Below are 18,012 nucleotides of genomic sequence, written 5' to 3'. Positions count from 1 at the left end.
TCAACCGGGGGGCACGGGTGGCCCAGTCGACTAAGGCGCAGTGATTCGCTGTGCAGAGTTGCGTCCCTTGGGCACGCCAGAAACCTATGATTGTGGGTTCGAATCCTGGTTCGCCTCGATTATGTTTCTAGGTTTGTCAGCACCATACCCGTGCTCGTGGGTTTCATCGAACTGGTAAACATCTAAGACCTGAATCACTTCGGGCTTTACTCCCTCATTAAGCTGACACGCCGTGATATAACTGGAATACTGTTAAAAGCGGCGTTAAACCCAACTCACTCACTTCAGGAGCAGAGCCATTAGTGATGTCATTTGATTGTGACGTCATGGTAACCAGTGATGTTACCTGTGATGCAATTTCATTGCAGGGATATCTTTTCTGTAGATATCGTTTAATCTCACCCCAGCGATATCTCCTGTGGGAGCCAGTTTGGGATAATAAAGAGTGGTTACAATTTGATAATGTGATCAATAACAACTCCAATATGATATATTTACTCGCACTGCGTTCGCAAAAATACAGATATCCATTGAGCGTCAGTTATCGATTTGAGTAAACGACAACCTTGGGAACGTTATAGCTGTTTTTATGAATCATCTAAAACTTAAAATGAGAGAAGTTTCGCCAAGAGTCTTAATGTCATGTCACCGAACGCAAACAAGTATGTCAAGTGATTTAATGCGCTTTGTATTTATTGACGATGCAATACTGTCACGGAGCTGGTCAATATTAATGTTTCTCTTTGTTTATCAATGTTCTATGTAGCCAAGTGAAATGTACGAAGTAACTTTTATATGTATGCTACTTTTGTCATGCAAGGTCTCTCTTCGCTTTCCACAAGTCATTACTTTAAAGTACATTGTATTTTTTCGCGTGTAGTGTGTTGATAAAAATGCCGGAAATACTGTAACATCTCCAAGTCAACAAAGATGCAGATCAAGTCGAACCCTTCACCAGGCGTCAGCTACATGATATTAAGGGTGGTAGCAATGTTGAGGGAACAGCGACATACAGAACCATAGCGCGATGACATGCATCATCCAAGTCAGCAAGCGTGACCACCCGAGACCGTTACTCGCCTCTTACGAAAAGCATAGGTTGCTGAAGACCAATTCTAACCCGGATTGTCACGAGTTCTTTATATAATCTCCAGTAAAATTAATTATACTTGAGCGTTATCTACGGCGCTGTCTAGGTCGTTGGCAAGTAAAGGAGACGTTTCCAGTCCTCGGTTAATTTAAAAGAAAGTTTTAAGGTTTTTTTAATATAAAAAGTTTCGACTCGATCGTAGTTCTCATTTCTTGTCTTCAGTAAGTTCATTATCTTCGTCTAGGCCGCCTTCTGGACCAAGGTCCATGTGATACTAGATGGAAACATGTACGTTTTACATGATGATGGGACCCGTGAAGATCCGGGGTAGAATAGGTCTTCAGCAACCCATGCTTGCCGTAAAAGGCGACAACGCTTGTCGTAAAAGGCGACTACGCTTGTCGTAAAAGGCGACTAACGGGATCGGGATTGGGTGGTCACGTTCGCTGGCTTGTTTGATGCATGTCATCGTGTCCCAACTGTGTGGATCGATGCTCATGATATCAATCACTGGATTGTCTGGTCTCGATTATTTACATACCACCGTCATATAGCTGAGATATTGCCGAGTGCAGCGTTAAACAACAAACCTGATTATGGATTGGAAGGCCCTTTACCTCTCTCAATATCGAAGTATTTAAACGAACACAACATTTGACTATCTGATCATTTCAATCAAGATCAGGATGTCACATCGCTTACCACAAAAATCAATAGTCTCTCAAAAGTTTTACATGACTGGATGAATGGATGTTAACTCCATAAGGGGAAAAATGCACACAATCTACAAACAGCTGCAACTATCTCAGAAACGGTATTTTGAGAATGGCTCTAAATTTTCGAAATCACAAAATGTATTCTGTTTTGTCTTTAACATAAAACTCTTTAGGATCCGGAACTAATTACTCCCATGAAAGTTGTAGAAGAAAACAATACTCTCACACTAGATCGCTTAGGGCTCAGTCACACATTCAGGATTTTGCTGCCGTCCTTGATAGGACCATTCCCGATAAAAATTGGTCAAAAGTATGATCAAGATCCTGTGATTCGTGGCGGGAAATTCACAAACAATCAGATATTTTTCAAGAAGCGTCCCGATTCAGCCCTTTCCAGCCGAATTCGTCCCGATTCTCCTGCTCTCAATCCGAATCTGATCTGATTTGTATCTTCCGCATGGTAAAAAACGACCGAATCTGTCCCGAAAGCGTCCCGATTCTCCCGAATGCGATCCGACGGAGATCCGACAGTGACCGGACTGTAAACCGACAAAGACGGTTCGCATTCGGCAAGATCTGGACGCAATCTGGACTCAATCGACAAGAAACGGCAATGAACAATTTATGCCCGTTCATGAGGACAGCGTCCCGATCCACAGGACACCGTCCAGACAACACAGAACATTGTTACGATTTTGATCCGATACAGCAGAATCTGTCACGATATAGTCACTATCGTAATCCGACTAGACAAAATCGGCTGAGTTTCCCGAATGTTACGGGACGCACCCTACTGTCGGTAGTGCTTGGCCGACCTCTCTGGACCTTTCCCGATCTGTAGGACTCTGTTACAAACGTATACGATTGCGTTCAGACAATGATATGACGTTCCAGATCATTGAGGATAGTAATCCTACTTTTTCACTTTTCGTGCTGTAGCACTGTCTGATCTCAAACGGGAGCCATAATCGACACTGTGTGAACCTGGCCTTAGGGATCAGTCAACCTCTGGTCCCATGCAGTCGAGAAGTTTATTTCTTTTACAATGTAATTTGGCCAAGAAGTTTAACTTTAGATTCAGGTATATCGATGATCTGATATCGTTCAATAACAATCAAACAGCCAATTCCCTTCAACTGATTTACCCACCCGAACCAGAAATAAAGGAGACCAGTGAGACCGCCTCATCTGTTTTATATTTACATCTATGCAGAAAGATTCAGAGTGACAAAACACCCTCCACAAGACTGTATGACAAGATGAATTAGGCCATTCATGCAGGGTGTAACTCCGAGGTCAGGACACCGGATCACAGTAAAAGATATTCAAGTTTAACCTATATATATATGTTGCATCGGCTTACTGTTTTAATGACCGCCTCCGTGGTCTAGTGGTAGAACGTCCGCCCGGAGAGAGGAAGGTCCGGGGTTCGATCCCCGGCCGCGTCATACCAAAAGACGTTAAAAGATGGTACTTGTTACCCTGTATGGCGCTCGGCATTAAGGGGCTAAGACAAGGACTGGTCGGCTCGGAGTCAGTATACTGTGTCTGAGTGGTGTATTCATGTTAAACTGCGGCATGGTATCTCAGTGGGCTAGCACGTGGCCATATAAATGCAATAATCTTGGACGCGACGTTAAACCCCATTTCACCTCACCTAATGTTTTAATAACCACTAAATGTATATGCATCATAAAAAATGAGGTGGCAGATCTGGACTAAGTTCAAACTTGCTGGGACAGACATTGTTAATCCCCGTAGAACAGACACAGTACCCAAGTGATTCATTCAATAGCTACTGATAAATTACTTTTTCAACGTTGGATGATCTTATACTATACTATTTATTTACAAGCGCACAACATTTTTTTATGCAAAGAATCACATAAAATACGTTTTTCATGGATTTTTCAGAATCATGTATGAAAATCACACATAATAAACACTTTGTCATGATAACCCATGATAACCCTGAAATTGCACGTATGTCCCGTTCATTTCATGCACAAAATCCCATGAGTAGGAAATTCGCCACACATTAACAGTGCACATGGGACCGACTCAAGTAAAGAACACAGTTAATCATTGAAGTGTTTTCACTGTGAAAAGCAAATATGCGGTTGCTTGTAGTTGGAATGGTTGAAACCAGAATTGCACAAAATGTTGTGGCCAGGCGATTTGGTGTTCATCGTGACACCATACACTCAGGGGTCGGTTCCAAAGGACTGCCACCACCAGGGACGCTGTGGGCGTCCACGATTAACGTCACTTTGGCAACATGATTATTTCCGTCTGGTTCACCTGCGAAATCGGTTTCAGACTTCAAATTTGGTAGCCCGCAGCATACTTGGCTTTCGTCGGCTTTGTGAAAGGACCGAGAGCAAAACGTGCGACCACGACGTCCAGCTGAACGTCCGATGTTGCTGCCACGTCATTCCACATGGTCAAGACAACACGTGAGGTTACAGTATTGGAAGTTAGTCCTCTTCACGGATGAGATCTTCATCTTGATCATGTGTTGTTCAAAGTTCTGCATTCGGCGGTTGAAGCGTAATGGTGTGGAGAGGCATCACTGCACATCACAGGACCCCTCTGGTGGTCATCGATGGCAATTTGACAGGTGCCCGTCCCTTTCCCATAGTGAGTGAGTGAGTATGGTTTTACGCTGCTTTTAGCAATATTCCAGCATTATCACAGCGGGGCACACGTGAAATGGGCTTCACACATTGTACACATGTTGGGACTCGAAGCCGGGTCTTCGGCGTGACGAGCGAACACTTTAACCACTAGGCTACCGGAATGAAACGTTGTCCTCGCCGACTTCCAAACCATCCGGTGACTTGGTCCAGCTGCGACAGCCCTTGGTCCAGACCCCACGTCCCACAAGCCGCCCTTCACCATCTTTGCCAAGCTTGTGTCACTGTATGGTAGTCATATCCGATACTGACTTGGGTACTGACAATAGACCACACGCCACTTTCAGCCAGATATTTTTACAGAGGACATATGTTGACACTGTTATGATGCAATTTATTGTTCTGCTGCTAAACCTTCTTTCTCTGCTTTTATTTATTATTTCCCTTTTTTCCTATTGTATATTTTTCAGTCAATGTCAATAATCCGGCAAAATGTGTATCAATTGAAAATTTCAGTCAATATGTGTATTGACTTATTAATTCCGGCAATGTACACACTGACTGAAATGTTCAGCCAATATATGTTGCCTCAGTATACACATTGACTGCAACATTTATCAGACAATTGCTGAACTGGTGCCTTTAGATATTCTGTAACCATTTAATTTTAGCGATTACTTTTTTGTCAGGCCCCAAATCGTCACATTTTGTATACCTTCACGCCATGGGAACTGGGACTTAGTTTAAACACGAGTAGGTTTTGTTTGACGAGAATAACTCTCTTAAGATTCAGGATTGCCAAGTAAACTTGTAACGTGCCGGATACTGGTTTGGCAAATAAAATCAATTCACTTCACGTTCGATTTGTAATGCGTTCCAGACATTGTTAGACTTCATACCTATACTCTGCATCAATATATCTTGTTTTGCTGTTTGCTTCTTTTCTGCCAAACACAACGGTCGTCTGTGTGCTCTTGGTGGTGTAGTATTGACTAGCTGGTGTGAAGAGTTTCAGGAGTGTTTCTGACTACATTTAGCAACTTTTTTAAATATCTTTTTGTGAAGAGATTTAGTGAAGCAGCGTATTCAGTGGTAACTAAGAGGGTGTTGCTGAATGCAGCAGTATCGGTAAAGAGGTACACGCATGCTTCGTGAGACATGTAAGTCTGCTCGTGGTATTGATCGATACAGGAAACTGTTACAGGCAAAGCTTTTGGATTCGTGTTTCAAGTGGAGTTGCCTCCTGCTCAAGATTTAGTAGTGAGTGAGTGAGTGAATATGGTTTTACGCCGCTTTTAGCAATATTCCAGCAATATCACGGCGGGGGACACCAGAAATGGGCTTCACACATTGTACCCATGTCGGGAATCGAACCCGGGTCTTCGGCGTGACGAGCGAACGCTTTAACCACTAGGCTACCCGACCGCCCCTCAAGATTTAGTAATGTAGAATTTACATACATACAGTAAACTACGGTTATAACGAACACGCTTATAGCGAACTGACGGATATAACGAACTTACCTTTTTGGTCCGACTATTTGCTGTAGTTATGCTGTATATATGTTTATAACGAACTACGGTTATAACGAACTAAAATCAGTAGTCCCCTTGAGTTCGTTATAACCGTACTTTACTGTACTTGAAATTGAAATATTACCCGTCATTTAGATTTCAAAATGAACACATATATCTGAAAGGACATGTAGCCAAACCGAATTATAACTCAACATATTTGTTTGCCGTGAAGGTTGAGTCAGAACCCGCGATCACTCGTAGTGCGCACTCGTAGAGTAAGTAAGAGTATGGTTTTACGCAGCTGTTAGCAATATTCCAGCAAAAGCACGGCGGGGGACACCAGAAATGGGCTTCACACATTGTATCCATGTAGAATCGAACCCGGGTCTTCGGCGTGATGAGCTAACGCTTAACCACTAGGCTACACGACCGCCCCGCACTCGTAGAACACAACACTCATAGTCACCTTGAGATGCGCCTTACTCCGCCCTTGTCGCCAGAGCCACTAAGATAGGAATAGGGCGGTAGGGATCTGTAACGTAGCTTTCTGCGTGTCGTCTACTCCGATTGGATGGAGCGTTGCGTAGGGACCGACCATTTCATATCCAGGGTAGGGTGGGTGGTCATGGGAGCTGGGCTTTCATCTGAAAAATAGATTGTCCGCGAAATTGACAAAAACAATTAGGCTTCAGACTGCTTCATTATGCTACATTGTGGAAAGGTGTATTACTTTTTTTTTAAATGCTCTGAGGGTTATATTACAAATCTGGGGGTTTTTTTTACCTGTAGCTAAATAAAATCTAAATCTCGATACAAAATACTCATGCTTTCGGTTGCTGGTTTGCCTGGTCGAGCTGATTATTTACATGCGGTCATGATACAGCTGGAACAAGGCGGCGTTCAACAACATTCACTCACTCACTCACTGAAGCGACAAAGGGGTAAATGATCCCCGCTGGTAACATGGTGTATTACTGTGGATGCTTGGACTTCTAACCTTATCTTGATGTTCCTGTCAACAAGGGCCTTGGAGAAGCCTCGCGGTAAGGGTAGCCTTGGGGCTAAAGCGTTCGCTCTTCAAGCCAAAGACTCGGGTTTGGCTCCTCACATGGTACCATATGTGAAGCCCATATCTGGTATCCCCGCCATGATATTGCTTGAATTTTGCTAAAAGCGGTGTGAAACCATACTCACTCACTCACCCATGTTGGCGAGGCTTGTGTGACACACGACAGTCACGTTGTCTGTCACATATGAACATGGTTTGACAATGAAACGCTCAGCCACAAACATTTAACATCTACCTATCCTGAGACGACACAATTCACAAGGCGAATAAAGTTACACAACCCAATATAAAAAGGCACCCAAAGTCCTAGAGAATATGTAGAATGAATGCATAAAAAACGAAGTACATGAAGTCATACTATGTTTGTTTGTTTGTTTGTTTAACGCAGCGCCGTACTCAGCATTATTCAAGCTAAATGTCGGTGTTTTTTTAAATAATCGAGTCAGGACTAGACAATCCATGGGCGGATACACCCCTCCCCCCCCCCCCCCCCCCCCCCCCCCCCCCCCCTTTTAAAAAAGCTGTATCCGCCCATGCAATCCAATGATAAACAAGAGTATCGATCTACGCAACTGGGATACGATAACATGAATGGACCAGGTCACCGAGCCACACCACGCGTTACCGTTCATTGCCTCTTACGACAAAAAATCTACCATTCCGGAGAAACAAGTACATATCGACATATTTTTCAAATGTAATCAGCTCTGTATTTGTGTTGCCATTGATCAATCTCTCGGCGGAGATGTTACATCTGCGCCCTGCTGTGTTGCAAAATACGAACATATTTTTAAAACGTTTTTCTTCACTTATTACCACCAGAATCTCTGCACTTGTACACAAAGGCATCGTTTTCAGTGTCAATAAAATCAGTAAATGCTATCATGTGACTGGCTTTCTGGTCCATCCTTAACTGTTTTGTTTACAGACTGCCGTCGTATGTTTGGCGTACTGCTGTGCAGTGTTAGGCAACACACAGACATATCCTGTTTTGAGAAGGTCGTGTATTATGCATATGCATGAAGTTGGTGGTTGGTTGGTGTGTTGTTTAACGCCGCACTCAGCAATATTCCAGTTATATGACGGCGGTCTGTAAATAATCGAGTCTGGACCAGACAATCCAGTGATTAATATCATGAGCATCAATCCACGCAATTGGGATTGATGACATGCATCAACCAAGTCAGCGAGCATGACCACCCGATCCCGTTAGTCGCCTTTTACGACAAGCATAGAAACCTTTTTACGGCAAGCATGGGTTGCTGAAGACCTATTCTACCCTGGAATCTTAACGGGTCGCATATGCATAAAGAGTGACAAACAAAACTACCTACAAGATTGTATGACAAGAGGGATGGCGTCAACTTTCAACAATCATTTATTCCATAATTTGGAGTTTATACCTGGAATAAAGGAAACCAGTACAACCGCCTACATTTTAACGTCTTTTGAGGTCCAATCGATCATGTTCTTTCTACGACTTCAGACAGCGTCATACGACTCTTGCTTTAAAGTTGTTGATCAAGGTTACAACATTCAAGTGCTCAGTAAAGATTTCAAAATGTTTAATGTTTTACAGAATATATTATTTTGATGGCTAATTTGATCGAAACATCGAATCAATACGCTGCACCAAACAGAAGCAGGTGATCTGGTCTGTACACTCGTGTGGTCTTGTTTAACATGCAGCGTTGATCGATTCTATATTGTTTGTGATTCACGCAGTATAAAGATAATGAATTTGTTTCCTATACCGAAAGGATTCTCTCCAGGCGAATAAATTGGAACTGGTCTTTCTCTGGCGTTGACGTTTTGCATTTCGTTTTGCAGAGATATATATCATTTTTAACATGATATTGCCGCTTCTTTTCATTCATTTCATCAAGTCGGCTGATTCTATCAATCAGTGTTATAACTCATCTTTATCGGTTTCCTCGACAGAACAAAAGCCTACGTCATTTCTGTTAATCAAGACACTGACATCCGACCATCTGGCCGATTGTGCGGCAACCTGTGGCCTCACCTGGACATGCGTGTCCTTCTTCTACTATCTACAAAACAGAACTTGCCGTCTACATGGTGGGAAAATCGTAGTGTTGAACTTTGAAGAGGAACCAGGCTGGATTGGATATGACTTACCCGGTGAGTATTTTTTCTGTAGCTCACGTAGATTCATGTAAGTATATGCCTGTCAAAGTCAAAAAGTACATGGAATGAATACGTTTTTGTTTACTTGTTTGTTTGTTGTTTAACGCCGCGCTCCTATATTACAGCTATTTGACGGCGGTCTGTAAATAATCGAGTCTGGACCAGACAGTAAATGACATGATGAGCACTGATCTACACAATTGGGATACGATGACATGCATCAACCAAGTCAGTGAGCCTGATCCTCAGATCCCGGTAGCCGCCTCTTACAAGCATGGGGCCGCCTCCGTGGTCTAGTGGTAGAGCGTCCGCCCGGAGAGCGGAAGGTCCTGGGTTCGATCCCCGGCCGCGTCATACCAAAAGACGTTAAAAGATGGTACTTGTTGTTACCCTGTCTGGCGCTCGACATTAAGGGGCTAAAACAAGGACTGGTCGGCTCGGAGTCAGTATACTGTGTCTGAGTAGGGTATTCATGTTAAACTGCGGCATGGTATCTCAGTGAGCTAGCACTATAAATCGGCATCAGTCCGGACTAGTACAAGCAGCCACACACACATACACGTGCATGCATGTCGCTATATAAGTGCAATAATCTTGGACGCGACGTAAAACCCAATTTCACCTCACCTCACCTTACAAGCATGGGTTCCTGAAGATCATTTGTAACAAGGATCTTCATGTTCGAAATGTATACATTTTGTCTTGACAAGTATATCTGAACCTTAAGTAAAACGACAATTTATTTTCAGTTACCATCTTATATTGATATATTTTGACGTAGCTATCCCAAATTCCTGTTCATATTAATATCATATACAATTCTTTTAATATTTGTTTTATTTCTGACTTATATGTATATATCCAGTTTCGTATTAAATAGTAAGGGCGACTATGCTTGTCGTCAGAGGCGACTAACGGGATCAATTGCTTGGATCGATGCTCATGATACCAATCACTGGAATGTCTGGCCCAGACTCGATTATTTACAGACCGCCGTCATATAGCTGGAATATTGCTGTGTTCGGCTTTAAACAACAAACACAAAACCAAAGAAAAACATGACATACATCGTGAGATACCAGAATGCTCTGAACGTGGGTTCGAAACCAAGATCACCCTGATTACGATTACATGGCGAGCCGGGGTAGATAAGAATGTGTCCTCAATTGCTGGTCGAAAAAGGCGATCGAATTTGGCAACCCCTTTGCCGTGGGTTGCGCCGCTGTGTCAGTTGAGGAGGTGGGTCTGGTATTAGACCGGCACTGGTTCCTGGAACTGTGTTCCTTTGAACACACTACATTGACACTAACGTCATCACGATGGGCCCGGTCCTATCAATCGGCTGTTCATGTCACGCCCTGTGCATAAATTTGTATATGCACACCTGTGTTGTATTTTATGTATATTTTGGTCTTGGTCATGTATAACTTGTCTGAATTCACAATTTTGGATGGAATAAATTGCCTAGGTGCTTATGCCAGAAGGTGGTGGCTCATGGGCCAATCTGGTGATGTTGACCTCCGGATAAATTGTTGTCAAGGGCGAACCAGTCTGACATTGAATTGGTCGATAAATATAGCTATTCGTGTCGTATTTGCTGGAATATAACAACCCTGTATCCCCGGTGTTTGCATAATGGATATCCCGTGCTATTTAACACTGTTCTTGTTGAAACTCCATAGTGGCTGGGGAGCAGGGTTGCTAAATAAATCTTTTCACCATGGCTCACAATTATTCTGATTCAAAACGTAGACATTTAGAATCAGGCTCATCTGTTGAGACTGTTGCAAATTTTGATTCCTGGGCTCGATTCCTTGTCATCGAAGCTAAAGATCACCAACCCATCAAACTGAACCCCTTCTAAAGCAATCCATGGATATTGTGGAGATGCGAAAAGTGTGACCCGACTTCGTTCTGGCTCCCTTCTTGTAGAATGTGTTAGGAAACAACAATCCCTCAATTTATTATCAATAAGTCAATTTGCCAATGTTGAGGTTGTTGTAGATGCTACATCAAAGATCTAATGCAAAAGAAGAGGAAACACTCAAATAGGTATAAACAAACTTCATGCTATACAACCAACCCTAGGTTATACCTACTTGGGTTGCCATTCGAGATATGACGAAGTCGTTTTGTGTCATGTGATGTCGTATTGGCCACAGTCGATATACCCATGAGTATCTATTAAAAGGTGAGGATCCTCCGTTTTGTGTCCCTTGTCATAAGAGAATCACAGTCAAGCATGTTTTGCTTGACCGGTTCGATTCCCCACATAGGTACCATATGATAAGCCCATTTCTGGTGTCCCCTGTAGTGATATTGGTGGAATATTGCTAAAAGAGCGGAATAAAACCATACTTAACAGATTCGGGGCATTTCCTACGGTGGCCCATAAGGGACATGGAGTCTGTTTTTCAATAATTTGATGTTTAACTTACTTTTATCGTAACCTTTTGCAAATTAACACAATTTGCCATACAAATATGTGATAAATCATGTATAAAAGCATCCGAAAACATGGAAAATGTACTTTTAAGTAGCTATTGGGTCGCTGAAATGAGAAGTGAAAATGTCAAAAACAAAAATGGAAATGTCAAAAACCAAAACGAAAAGGTCAAAAACTAAAATGAAAATGTCAAAAACACAAACCGAAAATGTCAAAAACTAAAATGAATACACAGGAAACTATTTCCACCGCGGTGTAAATATTATCACCGTGGTGTAAATATTATCACCGCGGTGTAAATAGTTTTCACCGCGGTGGGAATATTATCACCGCGGTAGAAATAGTTTTCTGTATTTTCATTTTAGTTTTTGACATTTTCGTTTCGTTTTTCAGCGATTCAATATCTTCTTTACACATGATTTATCACATATTTGTAAGACAAATCGTGTTAATTTGCAAAAGGTTACGATAATGTAAGTGAAATATCAAAATATGGAAAAACAGGCTCCATGTCCCTTATGGGCCACCGTAATTTCCACATAAAAACGATCGCTGAAAGAGAGGCATGTCCGGAAGAAACTGAAAAAATACCTGCAGTGGAGTCCTGCGGAAATGACGGTGTACATGTACCTGCATGTGGAAAAAACACGCGTATATGTATTTCACTCTTTGCCAATATTATTTGACCAACTCATATATGCCATCTCTTTTTTCTAGGTCGACCTTATCCGGAAGGTAAGATTAAAATTGTCACTCGTTTTCTTCTGAGAAGTTAGCCGCGCACAAATAGTGAAAGTACATGTTGAGTCGACTGTTAATTCCTACACACGATTCGCCGCGAATAGCTGCAAAATTGCTGATGCGGCGTTAAGCAATATTCACTCACCTACACACGATACTTAATCAATTTAATAACGTGACTCGAAACATTCCATAAGTCCACTGAGGGGCCGAGTTAGCACTGTAAACATAGCCTAAGTTCAGTGTCACTGGTCATTGTTGAGTTGAGGTGTTTTATGTTTTACAAGTTTATACATGTTTTCCATTGAATTATTCGACAAGTTTAAAGTAACTTCTTCGTCGATCGATAATAGATGTGTATGTGTCTTGACTGACAGACTCAGTAATAATAGAGCAATGTTTCCCTGGGTACGTAAGAGGGGGGGGGGGGGGGGGGGGGGGGGGGGGGGATTGAAAATGTTCTGTAACGCAGGATAAAGTATTATCGACGCCTTATATTTTAGCTAAACATTGCGTATTTATAGACTGTCGGGATTGTTGATCAAGTGCTTCGTTCTAATTCCGGCATTGTTGTTGAAAAGGATTACTAGGTCTTTGTTCTCTGACGGGCTGGAGCTTATATCTTCATTTCCTCTATCAAACTAAATCTTGTTTTGTCCACGGTGCACATCCTCCCCAGACACAAGAGAAAAATAACAGTAACGCGCTAGGACGCGTAATAATGCGGCTCTTTCCAGCAGTCCTGGTCGATATTAACTATTTTTGGAGTAGTGGTGAAAAAGAGTTTAACGCCCCCTTCAATGTTACTGCACGTATATAGCCACGTGCATGCAAGGCTAGCGTGGGGGATGGTCGTGGGTGGGGGTGAAGGGTTAAAACTTATACTCCGTTTGCTGCAAAATCGTACCGATGAAATGTGATCTAGTGGATACAGCGTCTGCCCTTTCCGGAGAAAGGTCGGTGGTTCGACCTCTTGGCCGCCTCACAGCATTAACGGCATTAACGGGATTAAACAAATACTGGTCGGCTCGGAGTCAGTATACCGTGTATGAGTAGGGTATCCATGTTAAATTGCGACATGGTATCTCAGTGGGCGAGCACTAATCTCGCATTAAATCGGACACACAATAGAACCGGCATTAACACACAGAGACTAAACACAAACGCACTCGCACACGCTCGTTCACACACACACACAAACGTAGGTGAGTTCAATAATCTTGAGCGTGACGTTAAACTCAATTTCACCTCATCTCTTAATGACCTGCTTATTATTATTTTGTTGAGAAAACCACTATATGATGCTTGTATCTGTGCCAGCATATTACCCCTGTGCCAGCAGTCCTGGATACCAGGTGGACGAGGGGGCACACCTGTGCTACAAGATCCACACAAACAAGAAGAGAGGGATGCAAGCTGCTGCTGTCTGTCAGGGCGAGGGGGGCGAACTGGTCATGCTTAATACAGAGGCACGAAAAACGGTGGTTGAGGACATCGTTGAAGAAGGTCAGCATTGTTTACAAAAGCCAAATATACTCTGGGGAAAAAGAAACGCAAAAGTGATTTTACTTTAATTTTTTATATACCATATGAATTATCATCAGATGGTAATCGATTGTTCAGAATTATTGTCATCGACCAAGGTTCCATATGGCACCCGTGGAACAGTAGATTTTTAAGGTGAAGGTCTTCTGTTCTCAATATCTTGTTTGACCACCATTAGGGACCCAAACTGACTTGTATCGTCGTATCATGGAAGCAATCATATTCCATTGTGGCCTGGAGAATGTTCATCGACTCTGCCTGCAGTGCTTGTGCCAAATGTCGGAGGTTCTGTGGTTGTTGTTGATCCAGACTGAGTGTATCCCATAAATGCTCGATTGGGTTTAAATCTGTAGACCTGGAGGACCCTGGCAGGACCTGGACGTTGTGATTCCTGAAAATGGCTGTCTTGCCGTGTGAGGTCGGGCGTTGTCTTGTTGCATAACGGGAAGGATGTGGCCGAAAAATCTCATCCCTGTAACGTCGTGCCGTTAAATTCCAAAAAACTTGCACCAAGTCGGTTTATCAGTGTAGGAGATGACCGCCCACATCATCACGCTACCACTACCACAAATCTGTCCAGTTCCTGTATTGTCCCCCATGACGCCTATAAACACGACGTTTACCATCCGCACGTCGAAGTATATAAGGTGACTCATCACTGAACCAATTTGAAACTTGTCTCCATCGCAATTATGGCCATACTCTGTAACCTTGACACCACTGGCGTCGCAGCCGACGATGCAGGTTTGTCAAAATGACACCTCGAACTGGTAGTCTAGCACGAAAACCTTTAGCGCATAAACGGTTCCTCACTGCCTGCGCTGATATACTAGGCAATCCTGGTATTGCCGTAGTTGTAGAAGTGTCCGTGGTGGTTCTGTCACGTAAGTAACGTAGTCGTGTGTATGTTTGTTTATTTGTTGTTGAACGCCGCACTCAGCAATATACCAGCTATATGACGGCGGTCTGTAAATAATCGAGTCTGGGCCAGACAATCCAGTGATTGACATCATGAGCATCGATCCGCGCAATAGGGATCGATGACATGCATCAACCAAGTCAGCGAGCCTGACCCCCCGATCCGTTAGTCGCCTTTTACGACAAGCATAGTCGCCGTTTAAGGCAAGCATGGGTTGCTGAAGACCTATTCTACCCCGGAATCTTCACGGGTCCGTAGTCGTATGACTCTGTCCTGTGCTCTAGTAGTGATATAAAAGCGGCGTAAAACCATATTCACTCACTCACTCACTCTAGTAGTGATACGTGGTCGACCGGATCGGGGAAGGTCACGTGTTGTCCGGTGTGTCTGATAACGGTTCCATAGTCGTGTAACGGTGCTTGATGCCTAGTGGAAAAATACAGGATACAGCTGAAGATAATTCTCATGTTTGCAGTCGGTCGATGGCGTTGTTGCGTTGGGCTTCCGTCATTCGTGGCATGATTTCGCTGTTCCCTTGCTGCATGATTGTGATGGCATGCAAATGAAAACCTAACGTTGTTATAGCCCAACAAGTGATGTTGCATGTGCATGTTATGTTGGGGTGTTTCGGCGCCATGCTCTCACGTGGTTATGTTGTTGCGAAACTTCCATCTTTTCACCAAATTTCTGAAGTACATTTGAACCTCATTCCTCCCACACGAATCAATCGGAATCCGTGCATAAGTGACAAATTCATTTTTGGTATTAATTTTGTATGGATGTCGGCAAAACTGTCAGAGATTTGCGATTTTACTACTTTTGCGTTTCTTGTTTTGCAGAATATCTTTAAAAAAAACAATATTTTTATTTATAAACATTTTATTGATGTTAGTAGTTAGTGAGTTAAAACTTTTAGTCATGTAAGCGGTTTTTCAGACATATACTGACAAGAAAAAGTAATGCATTTCTTTTCTAGAAAAAATGCAATCAAAGGAAAGTAAAACTACTCGTAAAGGTGCACAGATTTCTGTTGAAAACTAGCTTGAAAAGCTTGAAAACAATACCATGATCAGATTGTTAAACGACAACATAATATAAAACCCAGGCTATAGATCACCAGCAACCAAACGTCAAACATCTTGCAAGGGAACATGAGGGTTTGCAGTACCTCTGCTTTCTTTCTGCATGGTTCCCTAGCAGGATTTACACTAGCTACACTACACTACTGTTGACAAGTTTAGCCGACAATAAAGAGACACATATATGATGCGGTAAAAAATGTTGTCGCCATAAAAACGCTTTGAACGACGTGGTCCTACGTACCATCTCCGGGGCATCATGTCAGAAGAAAAACTGTCATATCTTCATATTTAATATGAAGGGGGTTGTGGCCTTGTTGTTAAAGTTTGCACCCCACGCCGAAGATCCGTGTTTGGTTTTCTAAGTTGCCATCAGACAAAAATCAACTAAAGGGCGGATCCAGCATTCTTAAAAGGGAGGGGTTCAAACTGTCGCGTTTGCGCTGTTCCTGCTACCGGTGTGTCCCCCACCGTTCAAGATGTCAACTTGTACACATAAGAACATGCTAGTATCTTAAACAACGTTTTCCAGTGATGGGAAAAACAACAACCGCAGACATTGTTGGGTACAGGGTATTCATTGCCGTGTACCATATTGACATTTAAGAGACTATTCCCGATTTTGAGTTATTTTGCCGAAACAGTGACAAATATGTCCCTATTGTGTACCATATGTTCTCGTGCTCCTCAGCCGAAAAATTGACATGCATTTGCATGTGTTTGTGACGGGTGCCACCTTTTCGCGAACACCTGGTATCATCACTGTTTGATAGTGATTCCTTTATACTGTCTTATAATGGACTCTTCTTTTAGCAGAGATTGTCTTATGATAATAGACAAGGTAAATTCATTCTAGGGCTGGGGCGAGTCCAAATATACTACCCAGGTACCCACTGCAGGTCTCAGGAGATGTCTCAAAATGTCCGATTGGGAAGATTTTTAGAATAGCCCTGGCAAAACGTATTTAGATACATGTATTAAACAATCTGGTCATTCATACACTGAAGTTGAATTAAGTTATGTCTTTATTCAACCATATGACAAATCAGAAGGAATGTGTGCATAATCTGAAAGAAATGCGAACCTTAGTGACTTGTAGTGTAACCATAGAGTTCTAGATAGTTTTTGTCAATAAACAATATATCACGTGACTAACCACGGGTCCGGGTAGTCCTGTGGGTACCCGAGTCCTACTCAGTACCCACCCGACCCGGTACCCGAGTTACCCGTCCCAGCCCTAATTCATTCGGTACAGATAATCCAAAAATACACACATAGCTCCTTTTGTGTACTGTAACATTACATCTTTCTTTCTTTTAGATGGCAACAATGAGTATTTCCTTGGGGCAAACGACTCAGCAGTCGATGGACAGTGGAGATGGATGGCGGATGATTCGTTAATTACGTGGTTTAAAAAAGATGACACTGACTCGGATTGTCTTGAGTTGGAGCCTGATCGAACATATGATGACACAGGCTGTGACAATGAGAAACAGAAATTCATCTGTGAAATATTCCTATAACAGTGGTACTGAAACCACTATGGTTAAGTGTTCCTGTTCGGAAAAACAGTGGACCCGTGAAGATCCGGGGTAGAATAGGTCTTCAGCAACCCATGCTTGCCGTAAAAGGCGACTATGCTTGTCGTAAGAGGCGACTAACGGGATTAGGTTGTCATGCTCGCTGACTTGGTTGATGCATGTCATCGTATCCCAATTGCCTGGATCAATACTCATGATATCAATCACTGGATTGTCTGGTCCAGACTCGATTTACAGACCGCCGTCGTGCAGCTGCAATATTGCTGAGTGCGGTGTTGAACAACAAACGAACATACCAAATGGGGTAACAGAGGGGCACGTTAATCCCCGATGATAGTGATTGCTGTTATTTGGTCCTCACGACCGAATGTACATGATCCTCTGTACATACTAACAACGCATTGTCTGCACGTGTATTGGAGACACACGTGACGTTGCTAATGATTATTTGCATATTCATGTATGCACACGGTCGACCTATGGTTCTCGGTAGGAAGTGACAACACGGAGTTGATAGCTTGCGATATTACTTTGCACAGATAGATAGATATACAAGAAACACTAA

At 42.8% G+C, this 18,012-nt stretch overlaps 1 protein-coding gene across 1 annotated transcript; it reads left to right on the top strand.

Annotated features, from left to right (window-relative positions):
* The first annotated feature begins 8,816 nt into the window (after positions 1-8,816).
* LOC124131116 lies at positions 8,817-17,514 on the top strand. The gene is made up of 4 exons (XM_046494210.2): positions 8,817-9,170; positions 12,340-12,357; positions 13,684-13,869; positions 17,227-17,514. Exons 1-4 carry the CDS (start codon positions 8,879-8,881, stop codon positions 17,427-17,429), a joined length of 699 nt encoding a protein of 232 aa, XP_046350166.2. The 5' UTR covers positions 8,817-8,878; the 3' UTR covers positions 17,430-17,514.
* The last annotated feature ends 498 nt before the right edge of the window (positions 17,515-18,012 follow it).

The sequence above is a fragment of the Haliotis rufescens genome, unplaced genomic scaffold, assembly GCF_023055435.1.
Source record: "Haliotis rufescens isolate VD_foot unplaced genomic scaffold, xgHalRufe1.0.p SCAF_10, whole genome shotgun sequence".
Lineage (NCBI taxonomy): Eukaryota > Metazoa > Mollusca > Gastropoda > Lepetellida > Haliotidae > Haliotis > Haliotis rufescens.
The sequence above is the reverse complement of the archived record's forward strand: the minus strand, read 5'-3'. Positions and strand labels throughout refer to the sequence as shown.

Excerpts from the sequence above, each read along its gene's own strand:
- LOC124131116 (XM_046494210.2), top strand. The coding sequence starts at position 8,879 with ATGATATTGCCGCTTCTTTTCATTCATTTCATCAAGTCGGCTGATTCT. Across the intron at positions 13,870-17,226 it reads TGAGGACATCGTTGAAGAAG|ATGGCAACAATGAGTATTTC; the intron begins GTCAGCATTGTT and ends TCTTTCTTTTAG.